Here is a 20,038-nt window from a genome sequence, read left to right on the forward strand (position 1 = left end):
TACAACACAATTTAGGAAGATAGGGAACTCTTCCAGGTATCTATTTCTTTTTTTAAATTAATAAGCCAATTAATTAATTTGGTTGCGCTGGATCTTAGTTGCGGCAGGGAGCCTCCTTGGTTGTGGAATGCGAACTCTTAGTTGCAGCATGCATGTGGGACCTAGTTCCCTGACCAGGGATCGAACCCGGGTCCCCTGCATTGGGAGCTCGGAGTCTTAGCCACTGCACCACCAGGGAACTCCCAGGTATCTATTTCTGTGTAACTAATTACTTCCAAAGTTAGTGGATTAAAATAGCAATCATATTATTATCCCTCGTCGTTCTGAGAATTATTTGGGCTCAGCTAAACAATTCTTACTTGAGGTCACTTTTGTGATTGCAGGGATATGGTGGCTGGGCTGGAGTCAACTGAAGGGCCATCACTCACATGTTTACTGCCTGGAAGACTCAGACAGCTGTTCTCTCTCTCTGTCACTCACTCACTCACTCACTCACTCGCTCTCCCATGTGGTCTCTCCAGCAGGGCAGCTTCAGGGTAGCTGGACTTTTTACATGGTATCTCAGGGCTTCAAAGTGAGTGTCCCAAGAAGAGAAACCATCAAAAGCCACCCCTTTTCTAAGCTAGCCTCAGACTCCATGCAGGCTCATTTCTGCTGTATTTTCTTTATTAAGGTCATTACAAAGACCTACCCAGGTTTAAGGGAAGGGGACAGAGACTCCATCTCCTGATGGGAAGAGTGTCAAATAATGTGTGGACCTATTTTAAAACCACCAGCTAACCCAGGAGGAAAAGTCAGAAGTCTTCTGGGAGAAGGAAAGATAGGTTTATTTTTAGTATGTTGGGTCCCATGTTGAGTTATATATATCTAGGTAGAGATTGCCTGAAGACCTGGAACTTGGGAGACAGAATGAGGCAGGAGATAGAAGTGGAAACTGAATCTATAAGAGCAGATAAGATTACCCTAGGAGAGTGGACAGCCCATGAAGAGGTCAGAATACAAACTCCTTGGCAAACACCAGTATCAGTGTGGAGGGGAATGTCCAGAGGTGGGGAGATGGAGAGCTTACTCAGCCTGGCTAGGTTCCTCCAGACATCCATCCGGTTTCACTCGTAGGATGTTGCAGTCTGAGAATTCTTTCTCTGGGTCCTAGCATCCTCTTGGTAAAGAGTTATCTTTTCAGCCAGAATGGACTCTTGGACCCACGTTGAGCATCCTCTCCCCCTCTCCCACCAGGCTGCTACTGTCAGAATCTCCTGCCCTTCCTGGAAGGCCAGGCGGTGCGTGCAGGAAGCACAGCATTCTGATTGCTTCTTTCCTGTACATTTTCAGTATGGGGCAAGGAATTAGATCCTCCTCCCTCCTTCCAGTCAGGTGTTTTCCCTGAACTGAAAGATTACTTGAGCAAGTTGTTAGGAAAGTCACTTCTCTTCAGCCACCTAAAAATGTTTTTTCTGAATTCAAGCCACGTCCCTGTGACTGGCCTTCAGTTCCAGATCCTTTTAGAGAACCGCTCTGGTACTAGGGCTAGCCTGGTTCCTCTTTGGAGTTGCCACAAGGAAAAAGGAAGTGACTTGCGATTCCACAAAAGAGCCAGGTTCCAAATCAGATGTGTCTGACTTCAGAGCTGAGCCCTTCACCCCAGGCAGCCTTCTAAAGACACCACTGTACACCTACCCTGAATGGCCTGAACATTTGGACAGTTTCCTACGTATCTCAGCCCCTACATACCTCAGCCAGCTTTATCTCCAATCCAGGCCCACCCCTATGCAAACATGTTCAATGGCTTCTCGTTATCTCTACTAATAGCTAATCTTGGTATATTACGTTATAGTGTAACACATGGTTTCTCTTGTTTAATCTGCACAATGACCCAGTTATCGGAAGGGACCTACGCTTAGGGAAGTATAAATTCTCCTTGCTGGCATTCTAGGCCTTTCATTGTGTGCCCCAACTTAGGTTTCTGTCTCAGTTCTCTAAACCACGCCTCGAGCACCAGCCAAACCACTGGCCAAACACATCCTTGTAACCTCTTCATGGAAGGAGCTGCACTTTGGGGTCTGACAGACCTGGTCTCAAGGCTGGCCATATGACCATGGGCAAGTTTTCTAACCTTTCTTGTACGTATTCATTGTGCTACATGATTTTATATAAGGTACTTGAGCATCCTTGGATTTTGGTATATGCAGGGGCTCCTGGAATCACTCCCCTGTGGTTAAGTAATGCAGGGACAACTGTACATTGTAGAATAAAGGCTTGTTAGGTTAGATGACTGTAAAGGTGCTTAGGACAGAGGCACTTGATGAGTGTTTCTTCTTCCCCTGACTCCTCTGTCTTTGGCTGTTTCTCCCACTTTCCTTCTTCTTCAATAATACCTGCCTTTTGAATTCCTATTCTATTATGGAAGGTGCATCGGAACCTCTCCCTTTCTTAATCTAGCCTAATGGGAATTTCAAGAAAGTCTTGAATTCCTACAAACTCTGGGGTGGCGTCCTCTGTAGACTCGCAAGCGCTTCTGACTATCATTATTGTGCATGTCCTGTCCTGCCTTCTAGAATGTAGGCTCTTGATGGCAGGGGCAGCATCCTCTCTTTGGCCTCTCTTCCTGTGTTACGTGCAAGAAGTTAGATAACACTTGCAGGATTCACTCAAGAACATGGGAGGCTGTATGAGGTCATCATGATCATTTCCTGGTCCCTGTGGTGTTTGCTTTCTTTTGAACACAGCAGCTTTCCCTCTTGTGTTTTATCATGTTCCTATACTGTCTTCAGTGGGAAAACCAGAATAAAAGATGACAGCTCAACAGGAAGTTGGCTTGCAGAAGTATTTAGTGTGACCTCACAGAGCTTAACAATTGTTTTTAAGCTTTCATTAACATTTAAAAATTGAGTGGTTTCACACAGTGACCCAGATTCTTAGTTTCTCTGTAAAAAATTCAGAAGATGAGGCCACCCTGGACCCTCACTTCCATGTGACACTGCTTGGCTGGAGCTGTCAGGACCACCACAGGCCCCTCAGGCCTGTTTCTCGCACTTCTGCCCGGACTTCTGGCCTTGGACATTTACAACCTTTGCTGTAAACTGTGAAAAATCATTAAAATATATTTCAACTCTATAATTAAGAATGGTGGACTTCCCTGGTGGTGTGCAGTGGTTAAGAATCCGCCTGCCAATGCAGGCGACATGGATTCAAGCCCTGGTCGGGGAAGATCCCACATGCCACGGAGCAACTAAGCCCTTGAGCCACAAAAAAGCTTTCTGTCAAGCTTTCATTACTAAATATAGTAACCTATTCATTGTGCTTGTCACCTTTGATTGCTTTTAAATGATTCCTCTTGGTGACTTTTATGTCTCCCATAAAAACCCATATCCAAGGCTTCCCTGGTGGCGCAGTGGTTAAGAATCCACCTGCTAATGCAGGAAAATAAAAGGAAGCTAAAGATAAGGTTACTACACAAATGTATCTTATGTGGTTCATCTATTTGGTCTACTAGTGGGCATGAGAAGTATACCAGAATTGAAATGAAAACTCTAGTATTGATTATAATTCACATCTCTTTTCATTTGCCCTAGCATTCTTAACTGTACCCAAATAACTCTAAGTTTTCACATACTAGTTATTTGAATTTGTGAATTAACATATCCAGTGATATCCTCCTTGAATCTTCCTGTCCTCTAGTCATTTTACTCCCAATTAGCATGTCATCCATCAGAGGTTGATGAAGAAAAAAAAGATGTGTGAGTCATCCCAACCCAATTTCTTTCTCGGTTAATAAAAGGTAGTAGGGAGTGAGGATTCCTGGGGATGGGGGGGAGTAAGCCAATTAGATGTTATTAGAACCATTTGGAAGAGGATAAAGAAGAAATATTTATTGATAGAATTTGTGATTTTTAGTTGTCAGAGTCATCACAAGTGAAGAAGTTCATATTAACATTAAGGCAAGCTTTCAGAGAATGTATGTTTCTTGATATGGAACATTTCCTTGCTATATATAAAATAGATAACCAACAATGACCTACGGTATAGCACAGGGAACTATACTCAATGTCTTCTAATAATCTATAAGGGAAAAAAAGAATCTGAAAAAGAATATATATATATATATATATATATATAACTGAATCACTGTGCTGTACACCTGAAACTAACACAACATTGTAAATCAACTATACTTCAATTAAAAAAGAGAAGAGTATTTCTAAAATTATTATTAAAAGAATATGAGAAAAATACAAACTGATATGTAAACTATAAAATATGTAAAATATCTATAGGTAGACAGAATAAAAGTGGTGTGTAAAAACAATAGTTATATTGGGTTGACGAAGATGAACTTTTTTTTCCTTCTCACAGTATTCTTAGATGTTTTGTCATGATAATAAATATAATTGAAGGGGAAGAAAAGAAATGAAAACAAAAGCTTTCACACGAACTATACTTTTTCCAGATTTGCTGAATAACGTGTACTTGTACTCTTTACCTTTTAAAATGTGATTTGTTTTTTAAGTCTTAACATTTACAGACTCATGGGAGATCATCAAAATTGTTTTTCTTGCCACTAAAATTTGCACTGGGGGTGGTATTTTTCCGTAGAAATTTATACAGAAGAACTCAATGTTGTTCCTTTCTTCTTTCCAATTCTTGTTTTTCTTAGGGATTGCCATAGGCGTTTTGGTTCGAGAATACAGCAAGCTCTCCAACCTGGAGAAATTCTACTTTTCCTTTCCTGGAGAAATTCTAATGAGAATGCTGAAACTCATCGTTTTACCATTAATTCTATCCAGCATGATTACAGGTACCTTGAGAAAACTGACATTCTCCATGATTATTTAAGGAGCCATCCCATCACCTGAGTTGTTCTTTTCTTATTATGGAAAAAGTCAAAATGCACTTGATGCATCACACACACACACAAACACAGACACACAAAACACCCCTCACTTGGAAAGTGTGTATTTGCTTGAGTGAAATATTTCATTATTCACAAAGTGGCATTGCTTTGTGGCATTGCTCTGCCTGTAGCACTGTCCACCGCAGCTCAGATCTTCATTTGACCAGCCGTATAATGTCTTATGAGGAAGGAAAAAAAAGGGCATATTTGGTCAATGAGATGTCAGCCAGTGTCCTCAGGGAAAATGTGGTTGTCAGTCTTGATCATGTTTTCAGTAGTTTACTCGTTTGTTTCTCAGCTGTATCCTGCCCCCTACCCTGTCAGCGGCAGCCTGCAGAGTCCTCTGTCCCCTCTTCTCACTCACATCCACTTCTCCACAGAACTCAGAACTTGCTACATACTTGCCTTGGAAATTTGCCCAGGGGACCAGCAGTCACATGCTGTGGAAAAGGTTTAATGATGGCTTGGCACCATATTTTAAAAACCTGGTTTTCTTAAATCTGAACTTGTGATGCAGTTGAATTTGGAAATGATTTTTTCCTTATAGATCATTATATTGCAGGGTCTCTTTAAAGAACAAGCGCCTTGATGTAGATAGAGATTAATTTGGCTTACAAAAATGTCATTTGTCTGGGTATGGTAAGCTTCTCTGTGCATTCCATAGTTTCTTGTCCTTATCTTCATTCTGGCAGTAGGTAAAATGTGGCAATCACTAGTGGTGCCAGCTTGAAAATCATGGTTTTATACAACCAGGCAATTAGAGTTCTCGACACGGCCTCTTCTAGAACATTTTTCTCTGCTGCCACTAAAGAGACCTAGGACTGATCTATGTAGAGTACTGGACATTGGCTGGGTTAAGGGAGGGTGGGTGTCAGGATCTTCTGCGTTCAGCAATGCATTGCTTGAGCTGTGGATTTGGCCATTGACCTTTTGAAGTGCCAAACTCCAATCAGACTAGAGTCCCTTGGGTGTTGGTGTTCTTGGCCTATTACAAACCTAAAGAGAGTATAATTATGTTTTGAAATGACTGGCTTCTTTTAGGCCCTGCAGCCAGAGGGCCAAATCAGCAGACCAGTCATTTGTACCATATAATGTTTGTTTATTTGTAGAAGTGATTGTAAGCATTTAAAATTTGGAAAACTTCATGTAAGCATCCAGATTTCTGGCTTACTCTGAAAAAAAAAATAAGATCAGGAAACATTGGAGCCATGTTCCCACACACCAACAGTGGTTTGGAGCTGAGAAACAGCTACTCTGTTTACTTGGAGCAAATGCATTTGAGGATGCCACAGTCCCCACCACTCCCTATTGCCTAATACCTCATCTACTTCACTCATTTACATTACCTGCCTTTCCCTGTAGACACTGCCATTACAACCCCTTAGAATTTTCTCCATATTGAAGAGTCTTAATCTCTTCTTAGGCTCCTTTGAGAACATGATGAAAGCTTTGGACTCTCTCCCAAGAAAAGTGTTCACAATTGTACATATATACTGTATTTTACATGCGATTGCACGAAGTTCATAAACTACTTAGTGATTGATACTTACATCTATAGACTAGTTGTAGGATGTTTGAAAATATATACTGCTCTTGGTATTCAATAACTAGTGAGATTTTTGCAGTCTGGCTGTTTTGGGTGCTAGCTCAGCCTTGCAACCCTCAGCATTCCATTCACATAGCCTAGCTGCTTTTTGAAGGTGTAGCGCAGGTCTGGAAATTTCTACAATTTTCCTTCACCAAATCCCCAGCAGTTAAACAGGAGTTAGAAAGCAGAACAACTACCCATTCTTTTGACATAAAGTGATAAAATGATCAAAGATTCAAGGGACATGAACAAAGCAGAATGGAAACGATGATGCTATATTTGTGTTTTAAATTGTCAGATTAAAAGGAAAAAATAATAACAATATGAAGGCAAGGTTATGGGGAAATGGGCTCATTCATTCACTTTCAGTTACTGTATAATTGGAACAAACTTTCTGGGGGCAGTTTGGAGCACGTTCTGACCTTTCCACGTAGTATTTCTACTTTGATGAATTTACCGCAAAGAAATAACCAGAGATATGTTCAAAGATTTAGGTACAAGGATGTTCATGGTAACATTTTTTTAATAATGGTGATAAATTATAAGCTGTCTAAATGTATGTTATACCTGTAAGTTAGGATTCTATGCAACTATTAAACACTTTGTTTTGGAAACATAGTTAATGAAGGTGGAAATGTTCCTGATACAATATAAAGTAGAAGGATAAAACAAATTAAACAACAAGATATTGTGTACAATCCAAATTTTATTAAAATGTATATACATTTTAAGAGTTGGGATCAAAACCAAATGGCTAACAATGATTAGATCCTGATACTAAGAAAAAGTGATTCACTGAGCTTTCTTTGCATTTTCAAGGCAAACACACGTTAGTTTTGTTTTGTATTTTCTTTCTTCCTTCCCTTCCTTCCTCTCTCTCTCTCCCTTCCTTCCCTCCCTCCCTCCTTCCCTCCCTCTCTCCCTCCCTCCCTCCCTTCCTTCCTTCCTTCCAGAGGAAGAAAGTAGGATGGATTCTGCTCTGTGCTCCTCCAGCCTTCCCTCTGGTAGTTTCCCTCCCACTCTCCTCCCCAGCTCTGCTCCCTGTTCCTGCAGCTCAGCACCACCTTCACCTGGTGTGTGGTCCTTCCCCCAAACCCTGCAGTGGTCCTCAGCCTCCCCACCCAGCACAGAACCAGGAGAGTAAAGCAGAAGATGGCTATGGAAAATACACAGGAAGAACAGTTTTCAAGTTTTGAAAGCCTTTATAAATCCAGCAGGTCAAGAGCTTATTTTATACATTTATTAGGACAAAGGAGAATACATGTTGGAAGTGGGAGAGAGTTGAGTGAGTGCCCTAAGGATACATAAATTAGTGGTAGAGACAAGCAAAACTGAGACCTAAGACTAATGATCTGTGCTTATGCATAATCTTGCATAACACGTAGGAAAAAATCCTCTGCCATCAAAGCCTCTGCTGATGTAAAACTACTTACTTTATAGCTGTTTTAACAGGAAGAATATCTCTTTATGTGATGATGAGGATCAGATGTCACATTAATCAGGGAAATTTGAATATACAATGGTTATGAGATGGTATCAAGAAATTGTTGATAATTTTGTTAGCGGTGATAATGGCATTTAGTTACGTAAGAAAATGCTCTTTTATCAAAAGTGTGTGGAATTATGTAGGGATGAAATGACATAATGTCTGGAATTTGCTTTAAAACAGAAAAAAGAAGGACTTCTCTGGTGGCACAGTGGTTAAGAATCCACCTGCCAATGCAGGGGACATGGGTTCGAGCCCTGGTCCAGGAAGATCCCACATGCCACGGAGCAACTAAGCCAGTGCGCCACAACTACTGAGCCTGTGCTCTAGAGCCCGCAAACCACAACTACTGAGCCCATGTGCCACAACTACCGAAGCCCATGCACCTAGAGCCTGTGCTCCCCAACAAGAGAAACCACCGCAATGAGAAGCCTGCACACAGCAAAGAAGAGTAGCCCCCCGCTTGCTGCAACTAGAGAAAGCCGGCACACAGCAACGAAGATGCAATGCAGCCAAAACTAAAAAATAAAATAAAATAAATTAATTAAAAAGAAAAGAGAGAGAGGAGGCACAATAGACATAATCTCAAGGCATTTTCAGAGGCGGATAGTGTGGGCACCAACAGAATCCTACCCTTAATTTACATCCTGAGGGACACACTCGTGCCATGTGCAGAATATCAGTGCTTAGGCTCTGTTAACATTAGGGTCTGTAAGCTGTATTTATATCACACCACCAGGGAAATAGCAGGGGAAATGGCTTTTGGCCATGCCTGAGAATTGTGGCTCTGGAAAATCCTGGCTCATTCTTATCAGCCAGTGAGTTTAAATTCAGGTCACATTTTCTTTGATATACAAATTATAATGACTGGAGCCTCCAGCACAGGAATGGAGCAGCTCCTTGGCGCCTGCTCCAAGAAATTCCCTGAGCATCTTTCCAGAATGCTGTCTTACTCCCCTGATGCAGAAGCTGCAATGACAACCATCTGATCTCACCTCCAGGGGCAAAGGTTTTCCATTACTGGTTTAACGAAGGCTTTGATTTAAACAGTATTTATGAAGCAACAGCCAGTATTTATTAAGGCTTAGATATAAACAGTATTTATTAGAATATATGTGTGAGTAGGTTTCCTTTCAAGCAGGGATCTGGAAGCTTTTATTGTAAAGGTCCAGATAGTGAATATTTTAGGCTTTTGAGCCATACTGTCCCTACCCAACTATCCAACTGGTTATCACAGAAGGGCAGCAGTCAGTAATATGTAAGTGATTGGGCCTGGCTGCGTTGCCAATAAAATGTTTATTTACAAAAATCATAGGAGACCAGCTGGCAGCTGACCTCTGGCGAGATAAATTTAAGACTAGATTCTAACTCTCAAGATACAGTCTAATTGGGATGGAATCTGAGTGACACACCAACACACCAAGCAAATACTACTCATAAGAAGTGAAGACACACAAGAATGAAGGATGGAGCAGATAAAGTGAAGTATCAAGGTATTTGGAGACTCCTATTTTTATTTTTATTTTTGTTTAATATTTTTTAAAATTTATTTTATTTTTGTCTGCGTTGGGTCTTTGTTGCCACGCAAGGGCTTTCTCTAGTTGCGGTGAGCGGGGGCTACTCTTCGTTGCAGTGCACAGGCTTACTGCGGTGGCTTCTCTTGTTGCGGAGCACGGGCTCTAGGCGCGTGGGCTCAGTAGTTGTGGCTTGCAGGCTCTAGAGCGCAGGCTCAGTAATTGTGGCGCACAGGCTTAGCTGCTTTGCGGCATGTGAGATCTTCCCAGACTAGGGCTTGAACCAGTGTCTCCTGCACTGGCAGGCGGATTCTTAACCACTGTGCCACCAGGGAAGCCCAAGATCCCTATTTTTAAATTCAGACTTTGCAGGTGGTGACATACTGGGATCAGCTAGGCTGGAGAGGGCATTTTTTTTAAGGATACGTTTTCATTTACTCATAATCGGCTGTGTACCGGGAAGCTGTCCCACACCCTCCAGTGGAAAGAATCATGGCATGTGCCTCCCTGAAACAGGTTCAGTTTAATTCAGAAAACACTGGTTAACTGTGTGAAAACAAACTAACCCTGTGAGAGGCTGAAGTTCCTACCATCCACCTGGTCATGGATCCCAGGTCTTCTGCTAGCCACGCAAGTCCATGAGTCCCCGTGTTGGCCAGAAGGTATAAGAGTTGAAGACTCACATATCACTTGGCTGTACAGCTTGCTGTTAGGTAACTAAGAGCATCCAATATCAGCTTCATCTGTGGGGGAAAGTATGCATGCTTTTCTTGAAACATTGGTGGCTTTTTTATATAGTTTAGTCTCTACGAAAATTGCCACTTCAAGATGGATTATAAATTTAAAACTTACTGCTGGAGCTTAAAATCACACAGGCTGAGAATGAACATCTTACCTCATTTGCACCATCTGGAACCACTGGACTCTGCCTGCATTTCAAGAAGTGCCTCCTTTCTCTTTTCCCAGATTTGTTTGGGAACCAAGAAAATAAGATGGCCTAAAGAGCTTTGCACACATGAATTAAACACTCCCCTAAGACCAACAAGAAACTTTTGTCGTGTTAGAACACAGTTATTGAAGCCAGAGGACTTATTATATTAACTGGGTTTCTACAACGTGTTTTCTCCAAAGAAGGAAGGGGTATATTGTATACATAAGGAATGGAGTTCCCATAATGAATGTGCCACTGGCCACAGTAATAAAGAGAAAAGCAGGAAGAGTATTCCCTGCTTCAGTCTCTGACATAGTGAAACCCAGAGAGTCCACCCTGAATGAGCTTTCCTTTTGCCTAAACCAGTGCTGCTAGACTGGTTCACAGCTCTGTTCAACTGAGTTAACCTGGTTTTGTTTCTTTAAAAAAAAAAAAAAAAAAAAAAAAAAAGGAGTGAGCCTCATATACTTGAGTCACTTTTCCACAATTGCCTCAATTGCCTCTCTTTGTCAACCTAATGTGAAAGCAAGTAGGTTTTGCCATTTCTTTGGGACTTCATTCTTTATGAGGGCTTCCATGTCCTGTAAAACTTGTGTTAAATAAATGTGTATACTTTTCTCCTGTTAAAAAAATAGAAAAAATGAGTGAGAAATCATGCGAGGATTCTAAGGAACCTCCTTTGTGGAGTACATGGATCTGGGAAACGACATTCATTCATTCATTCATTTCATCTTCAATGTCCCAGGCTCTGTGCTGGGCATACAAGATATAAAGAGAAGTCCTGTCCCTCAAGAAAGGGAAACTACATTGCAATGCTATGTGATAAGTGCTTTGTGGGAATGAGGACGGGGAAGGGACATTGGGTGGAGTTTTGAAGAAGAGATAGGAATCAGATGAAGTGAGGCAGGCATTCCAGGCAGAAGAAAATAGCAGAAGGCATGGCATCTTGGGAGGACAGTGAGACTTGGACTGGAATGCTGCAAACCTGGGGAGGAGGCATGAGAATGGAAGGCTGAGGGCATGGCTTCATGTGATTTGTGCGCCTTCCTGGGAGGTCACACGAAGCAAGTTAGAGCAGTGACTCCCACCTGTGTCATTATCTCCAAAGGAACACCCTGAACAAGCGAGGAAGTATTGTTTAAAAGAAAATTCAGTGACAGTCCAAGATGGTAAGGCAGACTTTATTCCATCATGGTAGGTAGAGGTACCACTGCAATGGGATTTTGCAGTGGAGGAAAGAGAGTGGGTTCAACTCCAAATGAATACAACATGAGCCACTGGGAGTTGATAGCCAAGAAACTGAGTAGTGAGAACAGTGGATGGAAGGTTACTGTGAGGAAACGTCGGAGGTAAGCGGGATTCTGCCTAAACTGACCTCTAACAGGATTCTTGCTGGAGACAGGCCAGGTTAATCAGATATCCCCTGAGGGGTGGTGGAGAATGAGGAACCTGATTAGATATGGAGAGTGATCAGATATTGAGGTATGGGGGTTCTGGTTAAACTGATTTAGCAGGGTTCTTGCTAAAACTAGATTTTACAGTGAAGTCCACAGTTAGGCCTAGGAGAAGGTTCAGGAGCCTGACTAAAGTGTGGTCAAGCAAAGAATCTTTGTCAGTATCAATCACAGAGGAACAGGAGAGTCTACTGGTTAAGAGCCAGACTGCCTGGGTTTGCATCCTGGCTCTGCCATTTACTAGCTGTGAAACCTTGAACAATTTACTTAACGCGTCCTCAACTGTAAAATAGGGATAATGATAATACTATGTCATAGTGCCCTGGAAGAGCTATATAATTTCTTAACTTACTCTTTTTTGTCTGATACTATCAGAGGTTTCTAGACAGTCCCAACGTTGGCATCAGAAGCTACAGGGTCAATATTAGAATCAAGCCCACACAGGTGAGTTCACACAGTGCGTTCATTCTGGAAATGAAAATAATAGGAAAAGGCTTGCTCTGCCGGCAGTGTTAAGTTCCTCAGCATACAAACAGCCTCTACCCAGATGCCTGAGCTACCAGCTTTGTAAGGTAAGGAGAAGCAAAGAGAGAGCTCGGTAATAATTAGCTTGCGGTAGAAAGCCAAAAAAGTCTCACTGAGCTGTTAGTTATCCTGATGTCAAAGCACGGACTTTGAAGAGAGCGGCTGAGCTCCTTAGATCCTCTGAGGTGTGTTTAATGCTTATTGAACAAGAAGCCTCCTATAAAAGCTCATTGAATCTTCTGAAAAATTGGCCCAACTACAAATACCACTGTCCTCTATGATATTAAAAAAAAAAAAAAGTTAAAACAGCACCTGGATTGCTGAAGAACCAGGAGACCAGCCCATTGCTTCTTGACAGATGTTTTGAACATCAAATGTGGACCTGCTGAGAAAGGCTGCAAGTGAGAGGCTTTAGTTCATTTGCTGGGGACCATTTTTTTTTTTTAACTTCAAAGAATAGTCTGGGAGGTGATAGAACCTATTTCAAGGCAGTTCTTTGTATTAATGTCTCTAAGGAAAATAGATGTCATAAGTGAAGCGTGCACAGAAATATATTTTGCATGCTCCCCTCTGCCTTTTCTCTTTCCCCCTTTTAACATCCCAGGAGTATTAATTCAGTCCCCCCGAATCAACAGAGTGAGAGCATAGCCAGCCTTGTTTTCTCTGGGGAATGAACTTACTTCTTTATCCTCATGGCAACCCAATGAAAGTAAGTAGGACTTTACCTCTCTATCTTCAGAGATGAGGAAACAGGAGATTGAAGAGAGATTCAGCCAATTTTCCAAGATTACACAGATCATAAGGGCAGCACTTAGGACTGACGCAGAGTCGGGCTCCATTCTGGAACCTTCTGCTGCCTGGGCACCAGAGCCTGGGAAGAGGTGCCTGGGGGCAGGCAGCCATACATAGGTTTTCTATTTTACCTTAAGTGCAACGAGAGGCTTATACCTGCATGTGAAGTGGCCTGATTTATGTTTTAAAAAGATCTCTTTAGTGGCCATGTGATGAAGGAATACAGAAGGATTATGGTAGGAGTGAGGGAACGAACGAGTTAACACTTGTGTAGTGCCTTCCACGTGCCCAGTGACACATTTCATATTGATCATTTCATTCAATAATAACGGAGGCTATTGACTGAGTAAAATTTAAGTTCTAGGCGTGCTATAGGTACTGTTTCTGACCCTTACAACAGCTGTACAAGATGGGGTTGTTCACTTTGCTCCTCACAATTACACTTTACGAGGTAGAGGCATTTAAAACCTCCATTTTAGGGACTTCCCTCGTGGTGCAGTGGTTAAAAATCCACCTGCCAATGCAGGGGACACGGGTTCGAGCCCTGGTCCGGGAAGACCCCACATGCTGCGGAGGAACTAAGCCCGGGTGCCACAACTACTGAGCCTGCACTCTAGAGCCCACGAAGCACAACTACTGAGCCCACGTGCCTAGAGCCCGTGCTCCACAACAAGAGAAGCCACCACAAGGAGCCTGCGCAACGCAACGAAGAGTAACCCCCACTCGCCGCAACCAGAGAAAGCCCGCGCACAGCAACAAAGACCCAACGCAACCAAAAATAAATAAATTTATTAAAAAGAAAAAACACCCTCCATTTTATAGATGTGATCCCAGGGGGTCCCACCGAAGCCCATACTTGTTTCTCCATGTGCCGGTGGCCTCTCTGCTGGTGATGGAGAGACAGGAGTCCTCTGGATAAGAGGATGCCCCAGTGCAATGAGTTTCTTGAATGATGTGTCCATTCACAATTGTGAAGCACCATCAGATGCCAGACCCAAAAATCTTCCAGTAACAGTTAATTCTGATACCTTAATGGCAAGGTGGGGAGAGATCATCATGAAATTTTGTTCTCAGGTGGGTGGTAGCTTAATCAGAGAGCTCTCAGAGGAGTCTTTTGCCCTCAGTTGTTTATCTTTAAAACATACTATTGTTTAGCCCACGCTTCCTTTGCAGTGTTTTCATAAAAAAATTCTAGTAGATTGTTACTGCTTTGGTCAGGAGCCAGCACCCCAGCTCATCCAAGCCTCCTCCGGAGGTGAAAAAACAAGTGTGGTTTCTTAAAGAGCTAGCAGGTGCCCCTAAATTCCAAGGACTACCTCTGTTTCTAGGCCACAGCTCAGCCTTAAAACTATCCCTGTTTTTAAAGGACAATCCTGGACTCACTGGTAACTGGACTTGTTAAAGAAAAGAAATTCGGTGATACTTGTTAAAGATGGTAAGGCAGACTTGACCTAGAACCATAAAGACAAGTGTAGGGACCACTACAATGAGATTTTGCAGTGGAGAAGAGAGACTGGGCTCAACTCTGAATAGAGCATGGAAATGGGAATTTATAGCCAAGGAGCAACGGGGGTGGGGGGCACGGGATGGATAATTATTAAGAGAAAACATCAGGGGTAAGGGGGATTCTGGCTAAACTGACCCAATAAGATTGATGTTGAAGACAGGCCAGAGTAATCAGACATCATCTGGGAGATGGTAGAGGATTAAGAGACCTGATCAGATGTCTAGGATGATCAGATATCAAGGGTAGGGGGTTCTGGCTAAACTGACTTAGCAGGGTTCTTGGTAAAACTGTATTTTGCAAGGAAGTACACAGATGGGCCTAAGAGAAGGTTCAGAAGCCTGACTAAAGTGTGGCCAAGCAAAGAATCTCTGTCAGAATCCGGCACATCTTGATGCTGCCTGCTGCGAGTTGCTTCTGGTCACCTCAGCCTGGTGACACCTCTGGCTCCTCTGAAAGCCCATGGTACCAGGTCTCTGCACCAGTGCTTTACAGAGCATCCAGTTTTTAAAGTGGGTGGGAAAGATCCAGTTTTTTAAATTTCCAATCTGCATGGATCAGTAATCTTTGTAAACTATAATAGAAATGAATTACTAGGAAGAAGATATAAAAAACAAAGACACACAAAACACTTGCCCGACTTTTTATTATTACATTCAACAGACATAAAATTCTGTTCAATTGCTATAAACTTTCAAACACTTACCTTTGATTTCTGTGCAGATCCTGTCGCACCTGCTTTGCAGTGTATTAGTGCACAGTTCCCTCTCATTTGTCAGTTGCTAAAGGGCAGGTGTTAGCTTCCAGAAGAATTGAGTTTTGGGAGTGGACCGTAAGGAGAGGCGGTCCTCTAGACTTCACCAGGCATGAGGCGTGGCCTGAAAGCCAGGAATCCAGGAGGCTCTTTAGAGTAAAACCCACCATGCTATGGTGATGTTTCACCTGTAAGAGTTTTAAATTTTTAAAATTATTTTTAATTGTGGTTAAAGTACACATAAAATTTACCTTTTTTTTTTTTTTTTTTTTTTGGCCATGTCCTGTGGCATATGGCATCTTAGTTCCTCGACCAGGGATCGAACCTGCACCCCCTGCTTTGGAAGCGCAGAGTCTTAACCACTGGACCGCTAGCGAAGTCCTAAAATTTACCATCTTAACCATTTTTTAGTGTATAATTCAGTGGCATTAAGTACATTCACATTGTTGCATAACCATCACCACCACTCATCTCCAGAACTCTTCATCTTGCAAACTGAAACTCTGTACTCATAAATAGCTCCCCATTCTCCTTTATCAAGGGGGCCATATTCTCAACCACTGTCTCATACTAGCCCCATGCATGTGCTACAAAGTCTAGTCCAGCGCTGCCCAGTAGACCTTCCTGTGATGATGGAATTGTTCTCTATTTTTGCTGTCCATTGCAGTAGCCACCAGCTACATGTAAGAGAGCACTTGAAAAGCCCTGTCTTCGGAGTCCAAGGTCTGGATTAAGTTACCATTTGCAGGACAACATCCATTGAGCTAGACCACACATTCTCAACAGGAGCAATATGGCCTCAAGGCAGCAAAAGCTGGTTCCTAGGGTGGAGGGGGGACTTACTCTTCTCATGTAAAGAGCACTTATATACATTTAGTACGTGAACAGATGAACAGTTTGTGCTATTAAAATTTCATGGGATGGCTATGAGGAAAAAATATCTAAGACTGGAGGAGGGGCGAGTGGGGTGGAGCACACAATAATGAAAAAAAAAGAAAAACACTAAGATGCTAAATATGTTCTCACATGGAGGTCTGTTATGGGTGAAAAGTATTTTTGTTGGCCGCTCTGGGAACCATACCAAACTGCCCTGTATGAGTGGTTTTTAAGATTACCTGCCAAGTTCCTAATCTCTTACACAGGAGTGGATCTTTGAAATGGGCTCCCTTTGTAAGGAGAGGAATACCAATAAGAAGTGCAGTTTTTTCTGTCACATGGAAAGCATCGAGTACAAAATTCGTAAAGCATCTTATTTAATACACAGAGGATCCAGAAAAGAATAAGCCTCTGGCCTTAGAGCACTATGGTCAGCATGGTGATGGAAAAGCACACCAAGAGGTGATGGCTGATCAGGTTTACCATTATCCTCTCCACCGCCCCTGTGCTATCAAGGTACAGGTTGCACTGAATTTCTTTTTTTAATACATTTATTTATTTATTTATTTTTGGCTGCATTGGGTCTTCATTTCTGCACGCAGGCTTTCTCTAGTTGCGGCGAGCGGGGGCTACTCTTTGTTGCGGTGCGCGGGTTTCTCATTGCAATGGCTTCTCTTGTTGTGGAGCACGGGCTCTAGGCGCATGGGCTTCAGTAGTTGTGGCACACGGGCTCAGTAGTTGTGGCTTGCAGGCTCAGTAGTTGTGGCGCACAGGCTTAGTTGCTCCGCAGCATATGGGGGTCTTTCCGGACCAGGGCTTGAGCCTGTGTCCCCTGCATTGGCAGGCGGATTCTTAACCACTGTGCCACCAGGGAAGCCCTGCACTGAATTTTGTAACATATTTAAGCTTGAGTTTATTCATTCAACATTGCTGAGCACCCACTAAATGCTGGACATTCTGGTAAGGTCTAGAGATTATGCTGATGTCCAGTATGGTAGCCATTAGCCACATCTGGCTATTTATATTGCGATTAAAATTAAGCAGAATTTAAAATCAGTTCCTCGGTCACACTAGCCACATTGCAAGTGCTCACTAGCCATGTGTAGCTGGGGCTACTGCAATGGACAGCACAAACCAAGAACATTTCTATCATCACAGGAAGTTCTACGGGCAGTGCTGGTCTAGAATTTTGTAGCACGTGGATAGACCCAGTATGACATAGTGGTTAAGATCTGGCCCTTGGGGTCAAACCTGGGTTGGGATCCAGCTCCACCCCTCACCAGCTGTAGGACCTTGGCATGTCACTTAGCCTTTCTGAGCCACAGCCTTCTCTGTAAAATGGGAGTAATAAGGCCTAGCTCACGGGGTTATACAGTAAGCATAAAAGGAGATGATGCACTTAACATGCTGTCATTGCTCAATACACAGTGTCTATTAACATTTTCATTTTTATTATCATTATTACTGGCAGGTGGGGTGTTTAGACCACCCATCCAGACATTTTATATTCATGTTAAGTTCAGTAATGTTCCTGTTATAAAGGTTTTCAAATATTAGGCTGTTTCCCTGCATACGTTCCCTCCCTTTATGGCAGTCACCCACCCCTCATCCTCAACACTGTTAAAAATTGTTGAGAACCTGGATTTGAGTGCAAATGCTGCCCCCAATCAGTGGTGGCTAGAAAGAGTGGTAACTCTAGAGAGGTGGGGAAGTATGACTGTTGATTTGAATACACTTCTGATATATCCAAGAGAACTGTAGGACCTAGGTAGATTTGAGAAATGGGGAACAAAGCTCTTCCTGAAAGTAACTACAAGAGAGTTGCTGTACTCCAGCAGAGAGGAGCTGGCTGACTGCTTTGGAGGCTGTATTTGTTTAAAATATTTCCACCAAGAATCTCATTATTATGAAGCCTTTTATTGCCAGCTGGGATCTGGAATAAAAGCAGAGGCACCAGCCCATGACCAAATCATTAAGACAAATTAAGACATATCCATATATGCTGGAAACAATTACCCACATAGCTTTAATTCGTTTCACTGCTGGAAGAAAATCCTGAGCGGGGCGGGGGGGGGGGCATGAAACACATACCTGAGAGCAGTTCTGCAGCCACCCTGTGAGCCTGTCACTTGTCAGCGCCTTAGGGACTGGGAGATGCTTAAATTGGATGTCTGACAAAGGACAATATATCTGAAAATACATCTTCTGTTAGATCAGGGATACAGGTGTTTGTACCGGTTACTTGGAGTGCTGTTAAGTTGGTGATTTTCTTTTTTTTAACCCACCATTATTGTTATGAATAATAATTATAATTGTTTATCAAAATAATGTATGGAGCTCAAAAATGGAATAGGAACATTTTATAATCAAATAATACACTTAGCAAGCTTATATATTTGCATTATTGTTTGCTCTTTTTTAAGAGACCAAAGCTAAATATGAGATAGTTCATTGGTTTCTGAGTTGCAGCCTTCAGTGTCTCTTAATTTTTTTTTGTTACTGTTTCTTGTAGAATTATTGTTTTTAATTGTCTTAACATTAGTAAAAGAAAGTCTGCTCAGCCTACCACATTCTTTTTCCCAAAGAAAGAGAATAGGATCTATCATCCAGGTTATTCTAGTATGTGACTGCTGCAGTATACCCATCATATGGTAACTGCACAATCTTGCTCCGGAGGTTGGTTAATGAGCCCTTAACAACATCCTGGGGTGACTGCTAGAGGCCAGAGCCCCTTCTCTCAAAATATTAACTTCATAAGGAGCAATCAACAGCCAGAGGAATGGCGTGTTTAGAGTGAGAGATGACTTTTTCTGTCATCATCATCATGATAGCTTCCTTACAGATTTTTCCTGTACGTCAACTATGTACGATTATATTTGAGGAGCATAATCCCCTAGTCACTTAAAAAAAATGGATAGGCCTTTTATAGCATGAGGAGTGAATATAAAAGCTACTTGTGCTTGCTGATAGCCTGCAGGTTTACGACCTTTTCCTCCGGGTTGTCTCATGACAACCTCTTCGTTTTTCCTGCTACCCTGTACTTCAGGTTTTGCAAACAGTTATGGAACAACTCGTGTGTTGAAGACTCAAAAATCACTTTCTATGGTGATGGTTTGATTCAAAATGTGATTCTCATTTTGGAAGTCGGACAGGGTAGTCTGAAACCTTCAAATGACGGTTTGCTGAAAGATGACTTGGTCGCTTCTGAACCTGCCTCGTGTCCCACGTAGAAGCAGTCCAGTTAGAGAGATGCATCATTTGATTCCATTTATATGAGCATCTTTGATGGAACGCAGAGGTTTCTAGCAAGGAGGGATGTGTGCCTTCCACCTCTACAGCTATCCTTGGCACTCTACACAACCATTTCAAGTCAGGTAACATTCAGTCATTTTACTGGCAGCCAAAGACCATCTGAAACTAGATCTAACAATGTGGTCCTAAGTCTCTTTGATTACCTGTGCCCTCGGAAATTTTTATTTATATCCCAACTCCAACTGGGATTGTAAGGAGTCTCACAATCAAAGCCATACAGAATAAGGTTGTAAACATAAAAGCAATTTAAAAATCATGAAAAGAAGGAAATTTGCTAGCCAGGATGGATAATGAAATTACTGTGATTTATAATTGAATTTGGCCCTGAGATTGTCTAAAGATCCATCATTAAGTAGATGATTAAATACCTGTGGTACAGCCACATGACAGAAGATTATGTAGCCTTTAAAA

General features: G+C 42.2%; 1 protein-coding gene across 1 annotated transcript in view; it reads left to right on the top strand.

The window, feature by feature from the left end:
- Positions 1-20,038, top strand: part of SLC1A1 (solute carrier family 1 member 1) — a 62,799-nt gene that overhangs the window by 20,097 nt on the left and 22,664 nt on the right. Inside the window, exon 2 of the mRNA XM_067744284.1 lies at positions 4,655-4,795. Coding sequence (XP_067600385.1) covers positions 4,655-4,795 — 141 coding nt within the window. The remainder of the gene's footprint in view (positions 1-4,654; positions 4,796-20,038) is intronic.

The sequence above is a fragment of the Pseudorca crassidens genome, chromosome 7 (genome assembly GCF_039906515.1).
Source record: "Pseudorca crassidens isolate mPseCra1 chromosome 7, mPseCra1.hap1, whole genome shotgun sequence".
Taxonomy (NCBI): Eukaryota; Metazoa; Chordata; class Mammalia; order Artiodactyla; family Delphinidae; genus Pseudorca; species Pseudorca crassidens.